The sequence below is a fragment of the Salvelinus alpinus genome, chromosome 22 (genome assembly GCF_045679555.1).
Source record: "Salvelinus alpinus chromosome 22, SLU_Salpinus.1, whole genome shotgun sequence".
NCBI lineage: Eukaryota > Metazoa > Chordata > Actinopteri > Salmoniformes > Salmonidae > Salvelinus > Salvelinus alpinus.
The window spans coordinates 30,559,702-30,583,210 of NC_092107.1; the positions used below are offsets into that span (position 1 = coordinate 30,559,702).

At 45.2% G+C, this 23,509-nt stretch overlaps 1 protein-coding gene across 6 annotated transcripts in view; it reads left to right on the plus strand.

Moving 5' to 3' along the window:
• LOC139549417 (paired box protein Pax-3-like) overlaps nucleotides 1-23,054 on the plus strand; it is a 43,116-nt gene extending 20,062 nt beyond the window's left edge. For 3 of the 6 annotated variants that reach the window (XM_071359902.1, XM_071359904.1, XM_071359906.1), the window contains 5 exons: nucleotides 8,144-8,343; nucleotides 15,385-15,550; nucleotides 15,753-15,964; nucleotides 18,808-19,090; nucleotides 20,493-23,054. In XM_071359902.1, coding sequence (XP_071216003.1) covers nucleotides 8,144-8,343; nucleotides 15,385-15,550; nucleotides 15,753-15,964; nucleotides 18,808-19,090; nucleotides 20,493-20,527 — 896 coding nt within the window. In that variant the 3' untranslated portion in view covers nucleotides 20,528-23,054. Of the gene's footprint in view, nucleotides 1-3,196; nucleotides 5,421-8,143; nucleotides 8,344-15,384; nucleotides 15,551-15,752; nucleotides 15,965-18,807; nucleotides 19,096-20,492 lie in introns of those variants that run through there. The other 3 variants (XM_071359903.1, XM_071359905.1, XR_011669878.1) reach the window with 2 other exon arrangements.
• Nucleotides 23,055-23,509: the final 455 nt, after the last annotated feature.

A 23,509-nucleotide genomic window follows, 5' to 3' on the forward strand; every position in this document is an offset into this window, starting at 1 on the left:
TGCTTAACTTCTCTGGGATATGTGGGACGCTAACGTCCCACTTGGCCAAAAGCCAGAAAAAATGTAGGGCGCCAAATTCAAATATATTACTATAAAAATCAATCTTTCATGAAATCACACATGAAAGACACCAAATTAAAGCTACACATGTTGTGAATCCAGCCAACATGTCTGATTTCAAAAAGGATTTACAGCAAAAGCACACCAAACGATTATGTTAGCTCAGTACATAGCCACAGAAAAACACAGCCATTTTCCCAGCAAAAGATAGTAGTCACAAAAAGCAGAAATAGAGATAAAATTAATCACTAACCTTTGATGATCTTCATCAGATGACACTCATAGGACATCATGTTACACAATACATTTATGTTTTGTTCGATAATGTGCATATTTATATCCACAAATCTCGGTTTACATTGGCGCCATGTTCAGAAATGCCTCCAAAATATCCGGAGAAATTGCAGAGAGCCACGTCAAATAACAGAAATACTCATCATAAACTTTGATGAAAGATACATGTTTTACATAGAATAAAATATACACTTGTTCTTAATGCAACCGCTGTGTCAGATTTAAAAAAAACTTTACGTAAAAAGCACACCATGCAATAATCTGAGACGGCGCTCAAAAATAACAACATTTCTCCGCCATGTTGGAGTCAACAGAAATACGAAATGACATCATAAATATTCCCTTACCTTTGATCATCTTCATCAGAATGCACTCCCAGGAATCCTAGTTCCACAATAAATCGTTGTTTTGTTCGATAATGTCCATTACTTATGTCTAAGTAGCTACTTTTGCTAGCATGTTTAGTACACATGTCCAAACGCTCGCGCAGATGCAGGCGAACTCGGACGGACGAAAACTTCAAAATGTTATATAACAGGTCGAATAAACTGGTCAAACTAAGTAGAGAATCAATCTTCAGGATGTTGTTATCATATATATCCAATAACGTTCCAACCGGAGCATTCCTTTGTGTCTGTATAAGTTATGGAACGCAAAGCGATATCATGAGGAAAGCGCGTGACCAGGAGCTGGCAATCTGCCAGACCACTGACTCATTCCCCTCTCATCCGGCCCCACAACACAGCATAAGCTTCATTCCACGTTCTACAGACTGTTGACATCTAGTGGAAGGCGCAGGAAGTGCAAACAGATCCATATCTTACAGGGAATTGAATAGGCGATGAGTCGAACATTGACCAGTCTCAGAATTCACACTTCCTGTTTGGATTTTTTCTCAGGTTTTTGCCTGCCATATGAGTGCTGTTATACTCACAGACATCATCCAAACAGTTTTAGAAACTTCAGAGTGTTTTATATCCAATAGTATTAGTAATATGCATATATTAGCATCTGGGACAGAGTAGGAGGCAGTTCACTATGGGCATGCAATTCATCCAAAAGTGAAAATGCTGCCCCCTATATCAAAGAAGTTAAAGCAGCAATGCTCCGGCTCCCCGGCAGTCCCAGTCCAAGCCAGGCTTCTTCTCTGGGTCTCTGAAATTTAGATAGCTCTACCCTTTTAAGGATCGCACTGTGTTTTGTGGTTTTACAAACTGGCAAGTCTACGGGTCCAATCCCACACATACTGTAAACCACTCCCCTCACAGTCGAGGTGAAGTCAAAATACATGGAAAAGTAAGTTTGAGAGTTTAGCTAGAGTATGAATAAAACATTTTAAGACACAGTTTATGTATACATAGATATGTTGGGTTGGTGGATAATTTGATTGCTAAGGCTATTCAGCAGTGCCATATAAAACACATTCATCCTGTTATACAATAAAACAATTTATTTTTTACCTGGAACAATTTTTAACTCAGCAGTAATGACCAAAGTAGTGTCAGGGAAAAATGGTAAACTCATTGCTGTGTGCTTTAAATATGTTGGTATGCATTTGTTTGTATGTCCAATGTGCAAAATACAGAATATCTATTGTCAAAATTAAAATGCGCTGAAAACTTTATGAGTGAGTGAGTGTATGAGTGAGTAAGTGTGTGAGTGTATGAGTGAGTAAGGGTGTGAGTGTATGAGTGAGTTAGTGTATGAGTGAGTGAGTGTATGAGTGAGGGAGTGTATGAGTGAGGGAGTGTATGAGTGAGTGAGTGAGTGTATGAGTGAGTGAGTGTGTGTGTGTATGAGTGAGTGTATGAGTGTATGAGTGTATGAGTGTGTGAGTGCATGATTGTATATGTGTATGAGTGAGTGTGAGTGAGTGTATGAGTGAGTGTATGAGTGTATGAGTGAGTAAGTGTGAGTGAATGTATGAGTGTATGAGTGAGTGTGAGTGAGTGAGTGTATGAGTGTATGAGTGTATGAGTGTATGAGTGTATGAGTGAGTAAGTGTGAGTGAGTGTATGAGTGAGTAAGTGTGAGTGAGTGTATGAGTGTATGAGTGTATGAGTGAGTAAGTGTGAGTGAGTGTATGAGTGTATGAGTATATGAGTGAGTGAGTGAGTGAGTGTGAGTGTATGAGTGTATGAGTGTATGAGTGTATGAGTGAGTAAGTGTGAGTGAGTGTATGAGTGTATGAGTGAGTGTGAGTGTATGAGTGAGTGTGTATCTTCACACCACCAGAGTTGCCGTAGGGCTGACAAGGCTCATTAACCTAGAAGCAGAAGGATGGTCTATGTAATGTACTGTCAGTACCAATTCTCACAGTCTACAGAAGCCTAGGCGCTTGTGTGTGTGTGTGTGTGTGTGTGTGTGTGTGTGTGTGTGTGTGTGTTTCTCTGAAGCAGAGTACAGAGAGCAGTGGGAGTTATCAGGTGGCAGGGGACGTATCACCAGGTACACATTTGTCACTTCAACCCCCTACTGTGTGTGCTATGCCTCTTGGTGACCTCTCTCTCTCTCTGTCTCTCTCTCTCTCTGTCTCTCTGTCTCTCTCTCTCTCTCTCTCTCTCTCTCTCTCTCTCTCTCTCTCTCTCTCTCTCTCTCTCTCTCTCTCTCTCTCTCTCTCTCTCTCTCTCTCTCTCTCTCTCTCTCTCTCTCTCTCTCAAAAACACACTGACACACACAACAACACTAATGCCTTTGTAAGACCCACACTCTCACAAACACACTGACACACGCAACAACAACAACATCAACAACACAAATGCACAGTCATAGAAGCCTGATTGTGGTAGCCTACATTTGAATAGGAGAACAACAAAGGCCTCCTCCTTCCTCTACCCCTCAGGTGCTCCCATGGTCCCCTCCAGGCTGCAGAGGAAGGTTTTGGGGAGCCCCCCAGCTGTGCCCCCCCCCCCTTGCCACTCTCTGGCCCTCTTTGTGCCCCCCGCTCCCCCGTGGGGCAGGTGACAGGCCCCTCTGTGCGGGTCGAGGCAGCCATGACGGATTCCACAGATGGAGCGTGCAAATCGCCAGCAAAGACCTCAGCCTTAGAGCAACAAAGAGAGAGAAAGAGAGAGAGATGGGGAGAAAGAGAGAGACAGAGTAGGCAGAGAGAGATAGGGACAAGGAGAGAGAAACAGAGTAGGCAGAGAGAGAGATGGGGAGAAAGAGAGAGACAGAGTAGGCAGAGAGAGAGATAGGGACAAGGAGAGAGAAACAGAGTAGGCAGAGAGAGAGATGGGGACAAGGAGAGAGAGACAGAGTAGGCAGAGAGAGAGATGGGGACAAGGAGAGAGGGACAGAGTAGGCAGAGAGAGAGATGGGGACATGCAGAGAGGGACTGAGTAGGCATAGAGAGAGATGGGGAAGAAAAAGAGAGAGACAGAGTAGGCAGAGAGAGAGAGATGGGGGAGAGAAAGAGAGAAAGAGTAGGCAGAGAGAGAGATGGGAGAGAGAGAGATGGGGGAGAGAAAGAGATGGGGGAGAGAAAGAGAGAGACAGAGTAGGCAGAGAGAGAGATGGGGAGAGAAAGAGATGGGGGAGAGAAAGAGATGGGGAGAGAAAGAGAAAGACAGAGTAGGCAGAGAGAGAGATGGGGGAGAGAAAGAGATGGGGGAGAGAAAGATATGGGGAAGAGAGAGAGATGGGGGAGAGAAAGAGATGGGGGAGAGAAAGAGATGGGGAAGAGAGAGAGATGGGGAGAGAAAGAGATGGGGGAGAGAAAGAGATGGGGAGAGAAAGATGGGGAGAGAAAGAGATGGGGAGAGAAAGAGAGAGACAGAGTAGGCAGAGAGAGAGAGATGGGGGAGAGAAAGAGATGGGGAAGAGAGAAAGAGATGGGGGAGAGAAAGAGAAAGACAGAGTAGGCAGAGAGAGAGATGGGGGAGAGAGAGAGATGGGGGAGAGAAATAGATGGGGAGAGAAAGAGATGGGGGAGAGAAAGAGATGGGGAGAGAAAGAGATGGGGGAGAGAGAGATGGGGAGAGAAAGAGATGGGGAGAGAAAGAGAGAGACAGAGTAGGCAGAGAGAGAGAGATGGGGAGAGAAAGAGAGAGACAGAGTAGGCAGAGAGAGAGAGATGGGGGAGAGAAAGAGATGGGGAAGAGAGAGAGAGATGAGGGAGAGAAAGAGATGTGGGAGAGAAAGAGATGGGGAAGAGAGAGAGATGCGGAGAGAAAGAGATGGGGGAGAGAAAGAGATGGGGAGAGAAAGAGATGGGGGAGAGAGAGATGGGGAGAGAAAGAGATGGGGGAGAGAAAGATAGAAAGAGTAGGCAGAGAGAGAGATGGGGGAGAGAGAGATGGGGGAGAGAAAGAGATGGGGAAGAGAAAGAGATGGGGAAGAGAGAGAGAGATGGGGAGAGAAAGAGATGGGGGAGAGAAAGAGATGGGGAGAGAAAGAGATGGGGGAGAGAAAGAGATGGGGAGAGAAAGATAGAAAGAGTAGGCAGAGAGAGAGATGGGGGAGAGAGAGAGATGGGGGAGAGAAAGAGATGGGGGAGAGAAAGAGATGGGGAAGAGAGAGAGATGGGGGAGAGAAAGAGATGGGGGAGAGAAAGAGAAAGACAGAGTAGGCAGAGAGAGAGATGGGGGAGAGAAAGAGATGGGGAAGAGAGAGAGAGATGGGGGAGAGAAAGAGATGGGGGAGAGAAAGAGATGGGGAAGAGAGAGAGATGGGGAGAGAAAGAGATGGGGAGAGAAAGAGATGGGGAGAGAAAGAGATGGGGGAGAGAGAGATGTGGAGAGAAAGAGATGGGGAGAGAGAGAGCTGGGGGAGAGAAAGAGATGGGGAGAGAAAGAGATGGGGGAGAGAGAGAGATGGGGGAGAGAAAGAGATGGGGAGAGAGAGAGATGGGGGAGAGAAAGAGATGGGGGAGAGAAAGAGATGGGGAGAGAGAGAGATGGGGGAGAGAGAGATGGGGAGAGAGAGAGATGGGGGAGAGTATAAATAGTCTTGTCACATGAAAGTATATCAAGACGGGACTGCAAACCTCCAAGAGATGCCATACTGACACTTCGTTTGAAAGACGTTCCCTAGGATCCCCAAAGCAGACTGGTCATAACCGATAGGTAATTCCAAAGTAATTAAGGATTTTTATAACAACTCGGCATTCCCAGATTCTAAATCCCTGTGAAATTCTTTGGAACGCTGTTGCATGCTGGTAACTGTGGGGAAACTAAGCATTCCCTATGAGCCTCCAGGAACTGAAGCTACAAAGGCTCCTCTCTGTTTTTCACCAGCAATTCTGTTTCAAATAATGCCCCCACTCCAACTCCTCCACACCCCAAATTCCTACCCCACCAGCCACTACCACCACCTAAAAAACACCCACCCACCCCTTGGTTCCTCCTCTCAATAATATGTCTTTGCATTTGTTGTTTGGTTAGTGATGTGGCTTGAGGATGTTATGAAGTCAGGAATTAAAAGATTTGTTCTACTAGAAGCTCACAGAGTGAAAAATTCATTAGGCTGTTGGAGGTAGTAAAGTTGTAGTTTCTCTCTTGATTCATTGTAATAATGGTCTTAACCGCGACAGGCAGCCATTTTACATCTTGGTTCTGTTTAGTGTGGATGGGAGCAGCTGAATGGCCTGTATCTGTGAATGTAAACAGAAATAGAAAGTGGTAGCATTCTGATAAAGTGCAAAATAGAATAATCTCCCCAAATACCCAAAGGCAACATCTCTCCCAACCCCTACCCTTTCTCTTTCTCTCCCCCCCTCTCTCACATTGTTTAATGTTTCTTTACCAATTTGCTCTTAATGCATCCTACTGCCATTGGTGTTGAGAATGGAAAGCACTGAGGGGGGAGTGGATCAGTTTCACATGAGGAGCCCCAAGCTATTTGGGTTTTCTTGTATTTTATTGTTGCTTCTGAGGGGGAACTAATACAGTGTTGCACAAAAACTTCCCCTCCGCTCCAGGGAATTCATTAAGTGTAACACAAAGTCGGCGCGCCAGCCTCAATGAACTTCTGTTCTGAAGTAGCTAAAGGCCTACTAGAACTGCCTGGTAGGAAACCAGCCCATACGCTTCAGAACAGAGTATACAGTAGTATTATAACTGATCTTACTTTAACTTGAATAGTGCATCCTGTTTCCATTGATCATATTTGAGATGTTTCTACAACTTGATTGGAGTCCACCTGGGGTAAATTCAATTGATTGTCATTATGGGATATTGTGTGTAGGTTACTGATGATTTGGTTTATCAATACATTTTAGAATAAGGCTGCAACATAACAAAATTTGGAAAAAGTCAAGGGGTCTGAATACTTTCCGAAGGCACTGTATATATTTCCTCACTATGAGGTTGGAATAATACTTTTACTGTTGGAGCTGTTAGAAAAGATTGCATGAAATCTCAGCCTGTTTTGGTGGGGTGAAGTTTTGGCCTGCCTGGTGACATCACCAATAAAAACCAGAGTTGAAACCTTTCTACCAATAACAGCTAGTTTTCAGTTTTCCCCTCCCAACTTAGACCACTCCCAGACAGGCTTAAGAAGCAATTTTTGTATCTTTTTGACCATTTTAAATTAAAACAATTGCTGTAAGGTACTTAATTGTTACTCAGAAATTATTTGAAATTGTGGTTTGAAAACGGCTTTGAAGGATAATTTAAAAAACGGTGGTGCACATTAATGTTATAAACGTATCTTTCTATTTATCAATATTGCCTCAATTTGGCCAATTCAGGCAAGGATTTTGGTCCATATCGCCCTGCTCTAGTACAAATGTACATGCCTTTGCATGCTTATGTGCACAGTGACAGACGCAAGGACACTGAGGGGCATAGTAAAGCTGGGCGTTGGACACTGGCCTGAGGAGAGTCTCTGATCTCTGGGTCTCCCTGCCCTTGGGTCTGTCTGTTTGTCTGGCTTGGCCCTGCCCTAGGTTACCACTGTGTTACCACTGTGTTACCACTGGGCCGTAGCTTTAGAGAGCCTCGTCAATTCACTGCCTCTTCTGCTGAATTAGCTTTTAAAGCGCCAGCGTTTCTCTCTGAGCAAACAAGACCAGCATGCACCTGCAAGTGGTGTGGAGGGGGGTGTATGGGGGGCTGCTGCCCAGTCCCTCTCTCCATCCCCAACTGTTACTGGGGCTCCAGCAAGACTGCAACTGTAGACAATGCAGGTTCCCCCCGACACTCTCTCTCTCCGTCACTGACCCCCCTTTCCCCCCTTAAAAAAACGAACGGTCCCTGGATCAAAATTAGGCCTTTGTGTGGCGCTTAGTCCTCTCAATCCCACTGCCGCCACGCCTCGGGAACCTTGTCCTGTGGGATTATTTATAAAAGCACACAGAATTCCCCTATGAATGGAAGTCTGTTGGTGCACAAGACAAGAGGGAACATTGGGAGATGGGGAGCGTTGGGAGGGGTGGTGCTGGCCCCTCTGAAGAGGTTTATGTAAACGGATAGCATGGGACAAAAAGGAAAGCAAACAAGTTCACACTTCAAGTGGATGGATGGATTCATCCTTCTGTTCTTCACTCTCACTCTGAATCACTACACTTCTTTTTCTAGACGGCTCTCCCTATTGGTCTCCCTGCATTCTATTTGATCACTGTAGTCAGGAGAATAAGAAACTGAAGATGTGTTTTCAAGACTGATTTGTTTATTTAGAACTGTTCTATAAACCAGTCCAGTCAGTTATGAACACATTATTAATTACAACGATGGACTTGACTAATGGAATCTAGTTCTATAAACCATCAGTAACTGTTAACTGTGCTAATGATACTGTACTAACACCATGAGAGCCCTAACTGTGCATCTCTTGTCTGTTGGAGCAGCGAGCCACTCAGATGAGGGGTCGGACGTGGAGTCTGAACCAGACCTGCCTCTGAAGAGGAAGCAGCGCCGCAGTAGAACCACCTTCACGGCCGAACAGCTGGATGAGCTGGAGAGAGCCTTCGAACGAACACACTACCCTGACATCTACACCAGGGAAGAGCTGGCTCAGAGGGCCAAACTCACAGAGGCCAGAGTTCAGGTAGACTACACATACATCACACACACACACACACTCTTTATCACACATCACACACATCCACACACTCACACGTGCACTGCACACACACACACACACGCACACACACACATTTCTGGCCTGCCCCTTCATCCTGTGTTCCCAGGGGTCCAATATGCAGGCCCAGCTCTGATCTACAGCCCAGAAAATTCCCCACAACAGCTCCCGTATGGAGGCTGTACCGGGCCCAGCATGGGGCTATTACATATGGAATCAGCATGAGTCCCGCCAGTCACACAACACCGACTCTCAGCAGCAGCAGCCAACCACATCCCCCCATACTGGTCAGAGGAGAAGGGGGCCTGTTGAGTTAAATGTTAATTTATTGATATGGATGGGTTCATTTATCCGCTCTGTCCCTGTGAATTGATAAGCCAGGTCACACATGATACAAGTCACTATTTGACGTCCATCCATGTCTGAAGTTGCTGGGAGATTTTGTGGAAACCGGCCACTAGGGACAACAGTGAGCGCTGTTACGTTCATGTAGGTTTCGGTTTTGCTAGGGTGTTGTGGACGGGGAGGAGGATGGGCGTAAGCATCTGCCTCTTATTCCAAAAGTTGCGCGTTTGAATCCAGCGATAGAAAGTTGCTTTGAGATTTTTGTTTTAAGCCTATCCCAAACCTGAACCCTTACCATAACCATTCAGAGTTAATGCCTAACCTTAAGATTTCAGTAGCGAGGCTATATACAGGGGGTACCGGTACAGAGTCAATGTGCAGGGGCACAGGTTAGTCGAGGTAATTGAGGCAATATGTACATGTAGGTAGAGATAAAGTGACTATGCATAGATAATAAACAGAGAGTAGCAGCTGCGTAAAAATGTGTGTGGGGGGGGGGGCAAATAGTCGGGGTGGCCATTTGATTAGCTGTTCAGGAGTCTTATGGCTTGGGGATAGAAGCTGTTAACCTAGACTTGGCGCTCCGGTACTCCTTGCCTTGTGTTAGCAGAGAGAACAGTGTATGACTAGGGTGCCTGGAGACTTTGGCAGTTTTTAGGGCCTTCCTCTGACACCGCCTGGTATAGAGGTCTTGGATGGCAGGAAGCTTGGTACCAGTAATGGGCCATACGCACTAGCCTCTGTAGTGCCTAGCAGGTTGGAGGCTGAGCAGTTGCCATACCAGGTGGTGATGCAACCAGTTAGGATGCTCTCGATGGTGCAGCTGTGTTTGGACCATAATAGTTCATTGGTGATGTGGACACCAAGGAACTTGAAGCGCTCCATCTGCTACACTACAGCCCCGTCGATGAGAATGGGGGCGTGCTCAGTCCTCTTTTTCCTGTAGTCCACAATCATCTCCTTTGTCTTGATCACATTGAGGGAGAGGTTGTTATTCTGGCACCACACTGCCAGGTCTCTGACCTCCTCCCTATATGCTGTCTCATTGTTGTCGGTGATCAGGCCTTCCACTGTTGTGTTGTCGGCAAACTTAATGATGGTGTTGGAGTTGTGCTTGGCCATGCAGTCATGGGTGAATAGGGAGTTCAGGAGGGAACTGAGCATGCACCGCTGAGCGGCCCCGTTTTGAGGATCAGCGTGGCAGATGTGTTGTTACCTACCCTTACCACCTGGGGGTGGCCCATCAGGAAGTCCAGGATCCAGTTGCAGAGGGAGGTGTTTAGTCCCAGGGTCCTTAGCTAAGTGATGAGCTTTGAGGGCACTATGGTTTTTAATGCTGAGTTGTAGCCAATGAATAGCATTCTCACGTAGGTGTTCCTTTTGTCCAGGTGGGAAAGGACAGTGTGGAGTGCAATAGAGATTGCCTCATCTGTGGATCTGTTGAGGCGGTATGTAAATTGGAGTGGGTCTAGGGTTTCTGGGATAATGGTGTTGATGTGAGCCATGACCAGCCTTTCAAGGCACTTCATGGCTACAGCCGTGAGTGCTACGGGTCTGTAGTCATTTAGGCAGGTTACCTTGGTGTTCTTGGGCACAGGGACTATGGTGGTCTGCTTGAAATATGTTGTTATTACAGACTCGTCAGGGACAGGTTGAAAATGTCAGTGAAGACACTTGCCAGTTGGTTAGCTCATGCTCGGGGTCCACGTCCTGGTAATCTGTCTGGCCCTGCGGCCTTGGGAATGTTGACTTTTTTAAAGGTCTTACTCACATTGGCTACGGAGAGCGTGATCACACAGTTGTACGGAACAGCTGATGCTCTTATGCATGCCTCAGTGTTGCTTGCCTCAAAGCGAGCATAGACGTCATTTAGCTCATTTGCTAGGCTTGTGTCACTGGGCAGCTCACAGTTGTGCTTCCCTTTATAGTCCATAATAGTTTGCAAGCCCTGCCACATCCAACGAGTGTCAGAGCCGGTGTAGTAGGATTCAATCTTAGTCTTGTATTGACACTTTACCTGTTTGATGGTTGGTCGGAGGGCATAGCGGGATTTCTCAAGTGGGCTATGCCCCTTTTTTCTCCATTTCCGCCTGAATGGCATGCTCAAAGTTAACTGCTTGTAGCTCAGGCCCTGAAGACAGTATATTCATATAATTGGTACCATTGGAAAGAAAACACTTTGACGTTTGTAGAAATGTTAAAATAATATAGGACAATATAACACAATAGATATGGTAGGAGAAAATACAAAGAAAAACCAACCAGAATTTTTGTTTTTTGAGAGACCATCCTCTTAGAAATGCAAGAGAAAGGTCATATTGTAAAACATGCAATTCCTATGGCTTCCACAGGGTGTCAGAAGTCTATTTACAAGGTTTCAGGCTTGTAACTTCAAAAACGAATAAGAAATAACAGTTTGTGTAAGAGGACACAGTCTTGGAAATCCGTGTTTTTGCGCACCATGACGAAGTTGCGCAACTGCTAAAATTGGTTTCCTATTGAACATACTTCTTTCTGAGCTAAATTTTATAGTTTGAATACATTCTAGGGTATCTGAGGAGTAAATACAAACATATTTTGACTGGTTGAAACAAAGTTTAGGGGTAGATTTTTGGATTCCTTTCTCTGCAAGTTGAACAAGTGGATTACTCAAATCGATGGCGCCAACTAAACAGACTTTTTGGGATAGAAAAGTAGATTTTATCTAACAAAACTAAACTACATGTTATAGCTGGGACCCTTTGGAGGACAAATCAGAGGAAGATTTTCAAAAAGTAAGTGAATATTTAATCTTTGTATGTGAATGTATGAAACCTGGGCCGGTGGAAAAATATTTTGAAATGGGGCGCCGTCCTCAAACAATCGCTTGGCATGTTTCAGCTGTAATAGCTACTGTAAATCGGACAGTGCAGTTAGACTAACAAGAATTTAAGCTTTCAGGCGATATAAGACACTTACAGTTGAAGTCGGGAGTTTACTTTAGCCAAATACATTTAAACTCAGTTTTTCACAATTCCTGACATTTAATCCAAGTACAAATGTCAGTGTCTTAGGTCAGTTAGATCACCACTTTAATTTAAGAATGTGAAATGTCAGAATAATAGTAGAGAGAATTATTTATTTTGATTAATTTCAGCTTTTATTTCTTACAACACATTCCCAGTAGGTCAGAAGTTGACATACACTCAATTAGTATTTGGTAGCATTGCCTTTAAATTGTTCAACTTGGGTCAAACATCTTGGGTAGCCTTAAACAAGCTTCCCACAGTAACTTGGGTAAATCAGCCAAGACCTCAGATTTTTCTTTTAGACCTCCACAGGTCTGGTTCATCCTTGGGAGCAATTTCCAAATGCCCGAAGGTACCACGTTCATCTGTACAAACAATTGTACGCAAGTATAAACACCATGGGACCATGCAGCCGTCATACCACTCAGGAAGGAGATGCGTTCTGTCTCCTAGAGATGAACGCACTTTAGTGCAAAAAGTGCAAACCAATCCCAGAACAGCAGCAAAGGACCTTGTGAAGATGCGGGAGGAAACAGGTACAAAAGTATCTATATCCACAGTAAAACGAGTCCTATATCGACATAACCTGAAAGGCCGCTCAGCAAGGAAGAAGCCACTGCTCCAAAACCGCCATAAAAATCCAGACTACGGTTTGCAACCGCACATGGGGACAAAGATCGTACTTTTTGGAGAAATGTCCTCTGGTCTGATGAAACAAAAATAGAACTGTTTGGCCATAATGACCATTGTTATGTTTGGAGCAAAAAGGGGGAGGCTTGCAAGCCAAAGAACACCATCCCAACCGTGAAGCATGGGGGTGGCAGCATCATGTTGTGGGGGTGCTTTGCTGCAGGAGGGACTGGTGCACTTTACAAAAAAGATGGCATCATGAGGATAGGACAACTATGTGGATATATTGAAGCAACATCTCAAGACATCAGTCAGGAAGTTAAAGCTTGGTCGCAAACGGGTCTTCCAAATGGACAATGACCCCAAGCATACTTCCAAAGTTGTGGTAAAATGGCTTAAGGACAACAAAGTCAAGGTATTGGAGTGACCATCACAACGCCCTGACCTCAATCCAATAGAAAATTTGTGGGCAGAACTGAAAAAACGTGTGCGAGCAAGGAGGCCTACAAACCTGACTCAGTTACACAAGCTCTGTCAGGAGGAATGGGCCAAAATTCACCCAACTTATTGTGCGAAGCTTGTGGAAGGCTAAATGAAACATTTGACCCAAGTTAAACAATTTTAAAGGCAATGCTACCAAATACTAATTGATTGTATGTAAACTTCTGACCCACTGGGAATGTGATGTAAGAAATAAAAGCTGGAATTAATCATTCTCTCTACTATTATTCTGACATTTCACATTCTTAAAATAAAGTGGGGATCCTAACTGACCTAAGACAGGGCATTTTTACTAGGATTAAATGTCAATAAATGGTGAAAAACTGAGTTTAAATGTATTTGGCTAAGGTGTATGTAATCTTCCGACTTCAACTGTTAATGAACGTTTAATTCTGAAGTGAGACTGTGAGAGTTAGTTGGAATAGATGAGTTTTGAGGCAAGCACAGTCCTCAAATACAATTTTCTTATTCTCATTAACTACACTATTTGAAGCTTTGGGTGACTTTATGGCTATGGAACAGGACTGAAATAAGACCATCAGAGCTTATTTATAGTTAGAGGAATTTATAGGGGGGGGGGGGGGGGGGGTGGCATGTAAATAGTGTTGTGTTGCTATGTTTAAATGATGTTCCTGTGGTGAGGCATGAGATGTGGAGATAGAGATTGCCTTGTTGGCTGCAGCCAGGAGTCACATGGGCAGGTCTGGAGAGGAACACATGACCCCGACACACACACAAACACTCAGACAATAACACACAGGGTTTAGACACACACACACACACACACACACACACACACACACACACACACACACACACACACACACACACACACACACACACACACACACACACACACACACACACACACACACACACACACACACACACACAATACATAGAAATCAGAAACAAAAACAATGCAGTCAGACAAAAACATATTGACTCATATAGAGAGATATACACATATGCACAAATTACAGTCATTAACCATTAATAGAGTGCCTTCGGAAAGTATTCAGACCCCTTGACTTTTTCCACATTTTGTTACATTACAACCTTATTCTAAAATGTATAAAAAAAATGTTTATCTCATCAATCTACACACAATTCCCAATAATTACAAAGCAAGAACAGTTTTTTCGAATTTTTTGCTAATTTATAAGTAAAAAACCCACGGAAATATCACATTTATATAAGTTTTCAGACCTGTACTCAGTACTTTGTTGAAGCACCGTTGGCAGCGATTACAGCATTGAGTCTTCTTGGGTATGACGCTACAAGCTTGACACGTCTTTATTTGGGGAGTTTCTCCCATTCTTCTCTGCAGATCCTCTCAACCTCTGTCAGGTTGGATGGGGAGCGTCGCTGCACAGCTATATTCAGGTCTCTCCAGAGATGTTCGATCGGGTTCAAGTCCGGGCTGGGCCACTCATGAACATTCAGAGACTTGTCCCGAAGCCACTCCTGCCTTGTATTGGCTGTGTGCTTAGGGTTGTTGTCCTGTTGGAAGGTGGACCTTTGCCCCAGTCTGAGGTCCTGAGCACTCTGGAGCAGGTTTTCATCAAGAATCTCTGTACTTTGCTCCGTTCATCTTTCCCTCGATCCTGACTAGTCTCCCAGTCCCTGCCACTGAAAAACATCCCCACAGCATGATGCTGTCACCACCGTGCTTCACAGTATGGATGGTGCCAGGTTTCCTCCAGACGTGACGCTTGGCATTCAGGCCAAAGATTTCAAGCTGGGTTTCATGAGACCATAGAATCTTTTTTCTCATGGTCTGAGCATCTTTAGGTGCCTTTTGGAAGGTTCTCCCATCTCCACAGAGAAACTCTAGAGCTCTGTCAGAGTGACCATTGGGTTCATGTCACCTCCCTGACCAAGGCCCTTCTCCCCCGATTACTCAGTTTGACTGGGCGGTCAGCTCTAGGAAGAGTCTTGGTGGTTCCAAACTTCTTCCATTTAAGAATGATGGAGGCCACTGTGTTCTTGGGGACCTTCAATGCTGCAGAAGTTTTTTCGTACCCTTTTCTGTACCCAGACCCAGATCTATACGGACAATTCCTTCGACCTTATGGCTTGGTTTTTGCTCTGACATGCATTGTCAACTGTGGGACCTTATATAGACAGGTGTGTGCCTTTCCAAATCATGTCCAATCAATTGAATTTACCACCGGTGGACTGGTATGGATGATCAATGGAAACAGGATGCACCTGAGCTCAATTTAGAGTCTCATAGAAAGGGTCTGAATACTAATGTAAATAAGGTTTTTAATGTAAATATTGTTTTTATTTCATACATTTGCACACATTTCTAAAAACCTGTTTTAGGTTTGTCATTATGAGGTATTCTGTCTCGATTGCTAAGGATTTTTTTCCATTTAATTAATTTGAAATAAGGCTGTAACTTAACAAAATGTGGAACATTTCAAGGGGTCTAAATACTTTCCGAATGCACTGTATTTGTGGGACTGTATGTTTAAGACAATGTAAGATCTCATGTCATGTTTTCCTCTTTCCCCAGGTGTGGTTCAGTAACAGAAGAGCCCGGTGGAGGAAGCAGGCTGGAGCTAGTCAGCTCATGGCCTTCAATCACCTGATCCCTGGGGGTTTCCCGCCCTCTGCCATGTCCAGTCTCTCACCTTATCAGCTGTCTGACAGCCCGTATCCACCTACATCCATATCACAAGGTGGGACACTCTGTAAACAAGGCCACAGGCTAAACATCCTGTGTGTTTCAGATATACAGCTATTGCTCTCAGAGTTCAGACCCTTGAGCTTGATTAGCAAAGTCATTTATTGTTAAATATTGACTACAATGTAATAATCTGACAATTGAGAGACAATATACGTAAATGGTAAGTTCTTCTTTTCTATTTGTCCTTCCCTTAGCGGTGTCGGAGCAGGCCAGCACGCTGCACCGGCCCCAGCCCCTGCCCCCATCCTCAGGCCACCACCAGAGCTCAGGAGGGGGAGGACAGGATGGGGGGTCTGCCTACTGCCTGGCCTCTGGACGCCACAGCTTCTCAGGCTACTCCGACAGCTTCATCACGTCAGGAGGCCCTCCCATGAACCCTGCCATCAGCAACGGCCTCTCTTCCCAGGTGAGTCAAACAGAGCTACACACACAGACACGTGTACACGTGTACACACACACACACACACACACACACACACACACACACACACACACACACACACACACACACACACACACACACACACACACACACACACACACACACACACACACACACACACACACACACACACAGTTCATACTCTTATCTATATCGGGAGGTGGGGAGAGGTGGAGGTGGGTGTGAGGTGGAGTGAAAGGACTTGAAAAGGACAGAGGACTGACATGGAGGAGGACAAATGAATGAGGAGAAGATGAGACAAATTATACTGAAAAGACAATTATGGCCAATTATACAGGCATGAGGCTTGTCGTCCCTTTACCTAAACATTAAGGGCTGTCCTAACAAGCAGAAAATGAGATTTCAGCTGCTCAAAGTCAGACCCCCACACACACACACACACACACACACACACACACACACACACACACACACACACACACACACACACACACACACACACACACACACACACACACACACACACACACACACACACACACACACACACACACACACACACACACACGCAAACACACACACACACACACACACACACACACACACACACACACACACACACACACACACACACACACACACACACACACACACACACACCAGTGCTTCAGTGCTTCAGGGTCACTTTAGAGAGTGTGACGATATGGACATGAAGGATGAATGACTGGAGAGGCTGGCATGGTTAGACAGTATGCAAAAAGGACATTTACACAGGGCACATGGTGGGAAAGGGAAACCTTTGAAATGTTTGATATTATTGATGAACATTTAAGATACTTGTTGGTAATTTGTGAGACATTTATTTTGTTCAGTTTAATCTACTGAAATGTGTTCAATTGATATAAATGACAATGAATAGGCTAAGTCATAAGGAGGGGAGATATTGTCTATCAATTATTTTTTATTGTAGTCTCGTCATTTCTTACCAGTCATTGTGGAGGCACTAACTTCACCTCAGTCGGGCCTGCTTTTTTTCTTGAAAAACTTTTCCAAATACGAAATATTTTTAGACAATATTCAGTATTTTTCTGTTGCAGTAGGGGAAATATACTTTTGCTTCCAGTCTCTTCGTCATTGCCTCTAAATCTTCCCATGCTTTAGCCCATCAACACGCGTATAATATCCTCGCGCTTTGGCACAGTAATAAATCAAGGTTCCAGTGTTCAAATTGATTACTACCGAATATAAATTTAATTATGTGTGTAATTTATGTAGATTACTTTCCATGTTTTGTTACCTATATAATTGGTGCAGGCTATCTAATTTTTTTTGGTACGTGTGTAGAATATAGGAATGTATAGTCCTTCTTAGTTTAAATTATGAATTGACTTAAATTGGATGGGTCTTTAATTTATAAAATGGTTATGAAGACTGTATATGGAAGATCAACTAGGCCTACTCTATGTAGAAACTAAGCTGGATTTATACTTATTATTTGCATGCAAGATGTGGAGAACTTTTGATACATGTTGGCGCAATACACAATTCTACAAATCGAACACCCCTCATCTCCTCTCTCTCTCTCTCTGATAAATGGGGTGCCTAACCCCCACATGTTTTCCATTTGTAAGGAACACACATCATCCTCTTCAAGGGTGTTTGTCAAGATTCCACGGACAGGGCTTCTGTATGACAACCATAATGTATGTGTGAGAGTGTGTGTTTTAAGGTTCATGGGAAACTACCCCTCCCTGAATCTCTGTTAAGACTTTCTTTACGTTTATCTACACCTCCCTCCCTCTCTTACGTAGTCCATACGCAGCTACCGTGGGAAATCAAGGAAACACGCGCACGCGCACACGCACACACACGCAGGATCGACCACGCCATCCGTCCATATACTTTTTCTGTTTAACTAGAGCGTTCCAAAACGCAGGTAATTTTTGGGGAAAATGTTACTGGGGTCGAGAAACACAACTCCCCTCTCAAAATCAACATGGGCTCCTCTGTCCCCTGCCTGGGAAATGACTTAAGCGGGACCATCTGTGTGTGTGGATGTAGAATAATATGTCACTTATAGGGCCAGAAGAGCCCAACATGCAGCGAACCTGCTTTTCATTAGGACATCGACAGAGGCTACAGGTCTCTGTTTAGAGGGATTTGATGCATTTAGAGGTAGGGAGGTTTAAAGTGGTCACGTTGGTATCCAGTGAGATGATCTTGAGTCACAGCAATTATCTGTTTATTAGACACTTTGTTGAACTTTCTTTCTTATCCGTCCAGATAAAGTTAGTGAGGGTTTGTTATCGGCTCGTTCTGTCTGAACCTCCTCTATAACGATACCCTACGGCTCTTTTCCGTCCTTCGCTCGCCAAGAAATATTCCCCCAAATTCGATTATCGGGCAGCTAATCAATAACAGGTCAAAGCCTGTTTGTCTGCAGCTTGTCTGCTGTGGTCCAGAGTTTCTCTCTGCTTCTAAAGGTCTACCATGTTATCTGTGTTGGGACATCTTTGGCGATAAGTCTTTATCTCATCCTTTGCTTTTTGGAGCGGCGGCAGGAGGGAATTTCCAAATAAGTTGAGTTCTGAGACAAATTGGTTAATTCTTCCTCTGTGAAGCTATCTCTGCCTGTCTGGGAAGGCCTGATGGAAGGGTTTTGATGTCAGTGGAGGGGAACTTCCTGTCTGAGTTAGGCTGTGTTGGTATGTGTTATAGATGGGGGTTGGGATGATACCTAACACCAAGCTGTGCCAAAATCACTTAACCACCTATCTGAATGGAACGTCAATAACGTCACGTCAATAACACTCATCCTCCCTTTCTCTCCCTCCCTCTCTCTCCAGGTGATGGGTCTGTTGAACCCAGGCGGGGTGCCCCACCAGCCCCAGAGTGACTATGCCCTCTCCCCCCTGACAGGAGGCCTGGAGCCCCCCGGGGGCATGGGGGCCAGCTGCTCCCAGCGTCTGGAGCACATCAAGGGTCTGGAGGGCCTGTCCAGTGTCCCCAACATCCCCAGTCTTCCCTCGCTGCCCAACTCCCAGTCCTACTGCCCGTCCTCCTACAGCGCTCCTGCCTACAGTGTGGACCCTGTGGCCTCCTACCAGTATGGGCAGTACCACGGACAAAGTAAGGTCAATATCGCTCACTTTTAATACCACTTAAACACTTAGGAAGATATCTCTCCAATCAACTGTAGCCGCCTTAACCTTTCACCGCTCTTAAGTCTACTGCACCGATACATTTACAAAGGACAAATGTGTTGATAGGACTCTAGCAGTGTTTACATGACGTGTTTCCATCCAATGAAAACAGCAGGGTTTCAGACAGGATAAGTTGTTTGATCCTATCTCTGAAGTAACACTGAGTATATTGGAACATATCTGTCCTTTAGTATACTGTAGCTCACCTCGCCTCGCCTGTCAGCAATTCAGTTCATTCCTATGAAACAGTACTAATAGTGTAAGATAGTGTCTCCTGGATCGTTTCCTTATGGAAGGCTTGTTAAACAGTGAGGAGGCCCTTCAGTTCACATTAACATTACACTAACTCTGACATCAAACAAACCTTCATGTAACTCTCAAAAACCGACATCATCCACATGCGTTCAGCAGTGATTAGAGCACCCTGCAGTTTTCAATTTCCCTCTGTGGGTCACCCAATCAGGCCAGTCCCTCGACCTCGCAGCAACCTCACCCTTCAAAGCAAAGACACCAGTCCATGTAGATGGCTGCTACGGCTTTAAAAAGGACTGCAGGTATCGAGGGAATATTTAACCTAATATCCGAGAGAAATAAATGCTTAATGAAATATCTTGAAGAAATATGTAAGTGGACAGAAAAGACACTCCCAGGTGAGTCAAACAGAGCTACAGATCTACACACACACACACACACACACACACACACACACACACACACACACACACACACACACACACACACACACACACACACACACACACACACACACACACACACACACACACACACACACACACACACACACACCCATCAGAGGGACTACATCTTGATGTCATTAATCACAGAGACTGGATACACGTGTGCGGTTAGGTCTGTAGAATGGGAAAAGGTATTTTCTGGGGGGTGGAAGGATCCTAATATCCTCTGGCAGGGCGGCAATTAGAAACAGGTGTGTGGTGTGGGCCTGCTGAGGTCAGCTGGGGAAGCAGTATTGATCCCTGTCCCAGATTCACTGGTACTGGGCCTCTAGTGTCAAGCCTAACCCAGTCTCAATGGGACTGATATCATGTCTGCCCACTTCCCCACATACACACACACGCACGCACGCACGCACACACACACGCGCACACACACACACGCACGCACGCACGCACGCACGCACACACACACACACACACACTGCCGCTGCACTGTTAGACTGATCACCATGATAATGCTGCTCCCATGGTTCAAACCCTCTTTATCTCTGTCAGTGATCATCACCCTCTTTATGTTTAATTGAGGATAACTCATAACTTAGTCTCATTCTCCTCTGTTTTTCCTTTTAGGTGCCCTTCATTATCTGAGACCTGAGATCACCTGAGGATCTGCCTCTCTAAGTGACCCCCCACCACCTCCACCACCTCCACCTCTGGCCCAACTCAGTCTCCACCTCTTGCCCAACCCAGTCTCCACCTCTGGCCCAACCCAGTCTCCACCTCTGGCCCAACCCAGTCTCCACCTTTGGCCCAACCCAGTCTCCACCTCTGGCCCAACCCAGTCTCCACCTTTGGCCCAACCCAGTCTCCACCTCTGGCCCAACCCAGTCTCCTCCTCTGGCCCAGCCCAGTTTCCACCTCTGGCCCAGCCCAGTCTCCACCTCTTGCCCAACCCAGTCTCCACCTTTGGCCCAACCCAGTCTCCACCTCTTGCCCAACCCAGTCTCCACCTCTGGCCCAGCCCAGTCTCCACCTCTGGCCCAGCACAGTCTCCACCTCTGGCCCAGCCCAGTCTCCACCTCTGGCCCAGCCCAGTCTCCACCTCTGGCCCAACATAGTCTCCACCTCTGGCCCAACCCAGTCTCCACCTCTGGCCCAACCCAGTCTCCACCTTTGGCCCAACCCAGTCTCCACCTCTGGCCCAGCCCAGTCTCCACCTCTGGCCCAGCCCAGTCTCCACCTCTGGCCCAGCCCAGTCTCCACCTCTGGCCTAACCCAGTCTCCACCTCTGGCCCAGCCCAGTCTCCACCTCTGGCCTAACCCAGTCTCCACCTTTGGCCCAACCCAGTCTCCACCTCTGGCCCAACCCAGTCTCCACCTCTGGCCCAGCCCAGTCTCCACCTCCGGCCCAGCCCAGTCTCGGTTGAGGGACGTGTGTACTGCATATGTTGAGACTGAGGGGGCTCTTTATGTAATCTATTCCCTCAACAATAATCTGTTCCTTCACACTTGATGAAAATAATGGAAGAGAGATTATAGATAAAATGACATTGACAGAGAGGAATTTAAGGCCAAAACAAAGAAACACATGAACTTCGATTCATGTCTGTTGATGACTGACAGAGATGCCACTGGGTATATTCCCTTGCCTGTGATGTGGTCTACCCCACATTGGGCGCCAACTTTGACCAGGAGGACCGTGGAGGACTAGCCCACATAGACCCACAGCACAGCCCAGGAGCAGAGGCCTGGTTGGGGTAAAAAATCCTCAAGTCAGGCCTGTGGAAGAGCACAACCAGACTGTATAGTAACAGACTTACTAGCGGCCTTAGAGCTGTGAGTCTGTTGACATGTTTGCCGTAGGGCCAAATGAATACAGATTCATTCTATTTATCTCTGATCGAAAGCTACTTGATGGAAAAAATAACAGGCTTTTGTTGGGATTTATTTGACGTTGCATTTATTTGATATGTTTTGTTCCAGAAGATTCCTTCCCACACAAAGAGTGGAATGAACACAATATTCCAACCATAGACTGAGGAACAAACAAACAAACAAACGTGTAAAAAAGACATATGTCATTGAAAGAGGAAGCTTTGATACATCATCATAAACAGACCTGTAATGTATACTACCGCTGTTCCTTCACTTCACTATGTTAAATGATCAGTGTTTTTAAACAATCCGTTCAACTCTCACTGTGTTCTGTTGATAACTCTGATCTCTTGTAGCTTTAGAGGGATTCCTAGGGGTCAGGGGTGACTTCGGGGAAAGTCCCAGGTGAAGGAGGAGGAGGAGGGAGGGGGGACTCAGGGGTTCTGATGGGCGACAGGGCTGATCCATCCAGGGGTGCAGTTCCCCCTCATAGAGGCCTGTTAGGTCACGAGACTCATGACCAAGAGACACATGAGAAACCAGGACCACCTCACCACAGACCAACCCAGCTGACCAGAAGTGCAATATCACGTACCTCAGAGTCGACGACGCCATCAAACAGATGAATCAAATAAGATCTTGTGTCTTAAGAACATTCTGTATAAACATTTGAATCACGTTTGAGTATGTCCCTACGGAGGCTTCCAGGTCCAAGAAGCAACAGCAACAACAACCACCAACATCGTCAGTACTGCTATAATAGCAAAACGACAGGGAAAGGTGGGACGCACATTGTGAACCATTGAAGTCATTCCAAGCCCATGTGGAGCAGATTGATTCAAGGGAAAAAATAAGTAAACAAAAAAACGTATGAAGAATTACAAAGCCAAATCGTTTTTTTTTTGTTGGTCTTTTGTCTTTTGGTTTTTCTTGTTGCAAAAACAGAAAGATCAATAGTGTGGTGTTTACGTCATTTCCTTATTTATTCTCTCTAAAGTATCTAAGCAATTCTGCAACATTATTCTTAAACTTTCTTCAATGTTTTAGTCAAGTTACTACATCACATATCTTATAGGAACACTGTGTCCGTCTGTTCACTAAATGGTAGCTGGATGTCTCAACAGATCTAAGGTTGCCACAAGCACTCAGCGCTCAATTGTACATTTGTCTGTAACAGTAAGAAAAGTATTTTGTCTTTCCAATGGTTTCCTTAATTTTTATATATTTTTCTGTATTTTTTGACAGAATGATATGACACAATGTCTTGTGTACAAGCACAGTATTATTCCTATTTATAATAAAACATTTTAAATACAATGACTAAAAATTGTTTTAATTTCGTCTAAAGTTATACTGTCATTTTCATCTCAGTGCAGTCTTTGTGTATGAAATGTTTATCATCAGTGGGCAGTAAATAATTGACAGTGACTCATTGCAATATAAAATACAAAAGAAGAGAAAAAGCATGTAGTTTTCAAATAAATGTATTTCAACCCCCGCCCTGTGTAAAAATAGAACCGTAAAGAGAGGTTCCTGACATGGAGTTGGACTTGAACACAACAGCCTTTCTTAGAAATTCAAACATCTGCACAACTTAGTAATGCCCACTGGCCCTCGATACTGTAACAAACACACTTCTGTTTTACAAATTCTAAATGAGAACAACCCTCAGAGCGTTTGGACAAACAGAACACCCTCCTCCCCCTCACTCTTCAACCTCGCTGCCCCTTACCCCTCTCAGGCCTTGGTCATACACACAGGGCCCCTCTGTG